At 37.4% G+C, this 2,500-nt stretch overlaps 1 protein-coding gene across 1 annotated transcript in view; it reads left to right on the top strand.

Annotated features, from left to right (window-relative positions):
* The window catches only part of LOC122803809 (extracellular calcium-sensing receptor-like), a 276,909-nt gene that overhangs the window by 5 nt on the left and 274,404 nt on the right, over positions 1-2,500 (top strand). Inside the window, exon 1 of the mRNA XM_044073495.1 lies at positions 1-307. This exon is cut by the window's left edge and continues 5 nt beyond it. Within this exon, the coding sequence (XP_043929430.1) occupies positions 1-307 (307 nt within the window). The remainder of the gene's footprint in view (positions 308-2,500) is intronic.

Here is a 2,500-nt window from a genome sequence, read left to right as displayed (position 1 = left end):
CTTGTGTATGTTCAGGTTCCATTTTAGAGTATATGAAAGACTTCTGGCTATGACTTTTGCATTAGAAGAAATTCGTAAAGACCTAGAACTGCTGCCAAATGTAACCCTTGGATATGTGATTTATGATTCCTGTACAACTGCCTCTGCTGCTCTTGAGGGTATAATGAGATTAATTACTGGGCAGGGAAAGACAGTTCCAAATTATCAGTGCCGTAGTTTTTCTTCTGCTGTAGCTTTGATTGGTGAGTCATATTCTTCTACATCAATTCCCATGGCTAGGCTACTGGGACTCTACAAATTTCCCCAGGTAAAACAGAAAAGTATTTTTATTCAAATTAAATTTGTGTCAACAAACATAATTGCCTATTCCTTTTATATTCTGATATGAGTATGGAACTTGAATAATGTGATGTATAATTTATCAAAAGTGCAACATAACTGCTTTCAGAAACTAGACGTATAATAGCATTGTAGTGCATGGAACATCGTGATTACACTCCAAAAAAAGAAAAAACATAAACCTGTTACACACTTCTATAGTGTGCGACCTGACTGCAAAGGCATTTTTAAAGGTGTGTGACAAATGTTACATACCCTTTAAGTGCTGTTATAGTTAGGTATAAGGGAAGAGATGTTTCACTCTCAATGGTCCCTGAATATCTTTCCTATTATGTCCACGTAAGTTTACAGATGTCAGTCTCACCAATCCTAACCCGTTATTATGTGTTCTTGACAATTCACCTCTCAAGCTTTGTTCTCAAAGTGAATTTGTTGGCATCCATGACTCAAACACATAATAATGTGGTTATGATCATAACCCTATATGTGATACTATTAATTTGACACAAGTATGATAACCCTCATATCTAATTACAGATGATAACCTGCGAAATTTACTTTGTCTGTTCTTACATTCTGAACTTCTGGAGCTTCTTTCCTGCCATGTTGATTATTAATCTGCTCAGTAGTAAGAACCCTATACTTAACAAAATGGTTACCCATGTGTAGACACATGCCTCTTTGTCTGTTATTAGTATTTTGATTTCTAAAATGTATTAGCACATTGTACTTGCAGAATTCAGATGAATGTAGTTTGAATCTCAAACAATTATCAGAATCTTTTGAAATTGTTACAGCTTTAGGACTACTAGGCAAGGTGTTATCACTCAAAAGTTAACTTTTATTTTTCAAAATTTTAAATGTGTCCTATTAAAAGACATTTTTTAATTGTTATAAAGGCAGTATATACCTGGTTAGCAATGAAATCTTTGATAACTACACAAATACCATTTTAGTGTGTGATAAATTTAGTGCAAATACTCATACTTCTCCAGCTTGGTTTCATAGATTTATCGGTACTTTGTTCCACGTGCAGGACAGAGGGTAATTTTGCACAGTTCTCACAGCTGCATAATTCTTAGGTAGAATGGCATGGTGCCAGTAACTACACTGTATGCTGTTTTGGGGGCATGTATGGTGAATTAAGCTGTAGCTAAATACATCATCCAGCAGGACACAGTGGTCATTGAATTTAGGAAGGGGATATGCTTAAAAGTCAGTCAAGCAATATGGACGTGTTGAGCAAGATAGAATCTATTTCCATAGAAGTACATCAAGGTTACAGGTCACAGGATACCACTAAGGAATTCAATAGATGTTTGAAACAACATAGTAAAGAAGAGGCTGGTCTTGACAGGAAACTAATGTGATTTATGAGATAATATTCTTGGTATACAATAAAAAAAATACATCTAAGTACAAACGGAATAAAAATTTTAGAATTAGAAATCAAGACACTTATCATTCCATAGAAAAGTATGTTTTCATACTCATGACTGCAGCTGCAAAAGGAAGTAGTATCAGAGCTTGTAAACCCTTCGTCCAATCACAGGGAGTCTGTGCATATGTACTAATAATTACATAGATGTCAATACACACAGCACTGGAGCCTGTATACACTGAAGGTGTTGGAGGCAGTATGCATTCATTGGACAAGGTTGTATGGCACAACAGTTTGTGTGCACCATGGGCACGTGTGCGTGGGGTATACTCAACAGAGGTAATGAACAATGTGCAGTTTGCAGCAAAGCACTGCAGTCTCTGCATCCTGGGGATATGGAGACAGCCTGTTCTCCCTGGAAGAAGTTATACCATGCCAAAGTTTCACAGCATGACAGCCCATGTGTTGTGGGAGTGTGAAGGGCAGTATAATTCACCAGAGAAGATGTACAATGTAGAATGTGCAAGGTGCACGGTATATGTATTGTGGGTGAGTATGAGAAGGTATACACTCATTGGAAGTGGAGTAAAATAAGAAGGAAGCACAGAATGACAGCTTGTGTTTGTTGTGAATGTCTATGGGGTAATGTCCAGTCATCAAAAGAGGGAGTATAGTGCGCAGCATATACAGCATTTTGAGGTGCTGCACATGTCCATTCATGGCGGTCAAACATATTACGTATGTGGCACACAGTGCAACAGACAGTGCACCCCACCACTA

The sequence above is a fragment of the Protopterus annectens genome, chromosome 6.part0 (genome assembly GCF_019279795.1).
Source record: "Protopterus annectens isolate FY-2018-M chromosome 6.part0, PAN1.0, whole genome shotgun sequence".
NCBI classification, from domain to species: Eukaryota; Metazoa; Chordata; order Ceratodontiformes; family Protopteridae; genus Protopterus; species Protopterus annectens.
The sequence above is the reverse complement of the archived record's forward strand: the minus strand, read 5'-3'. Positions and strand labels throughout refer to the sequence as shown.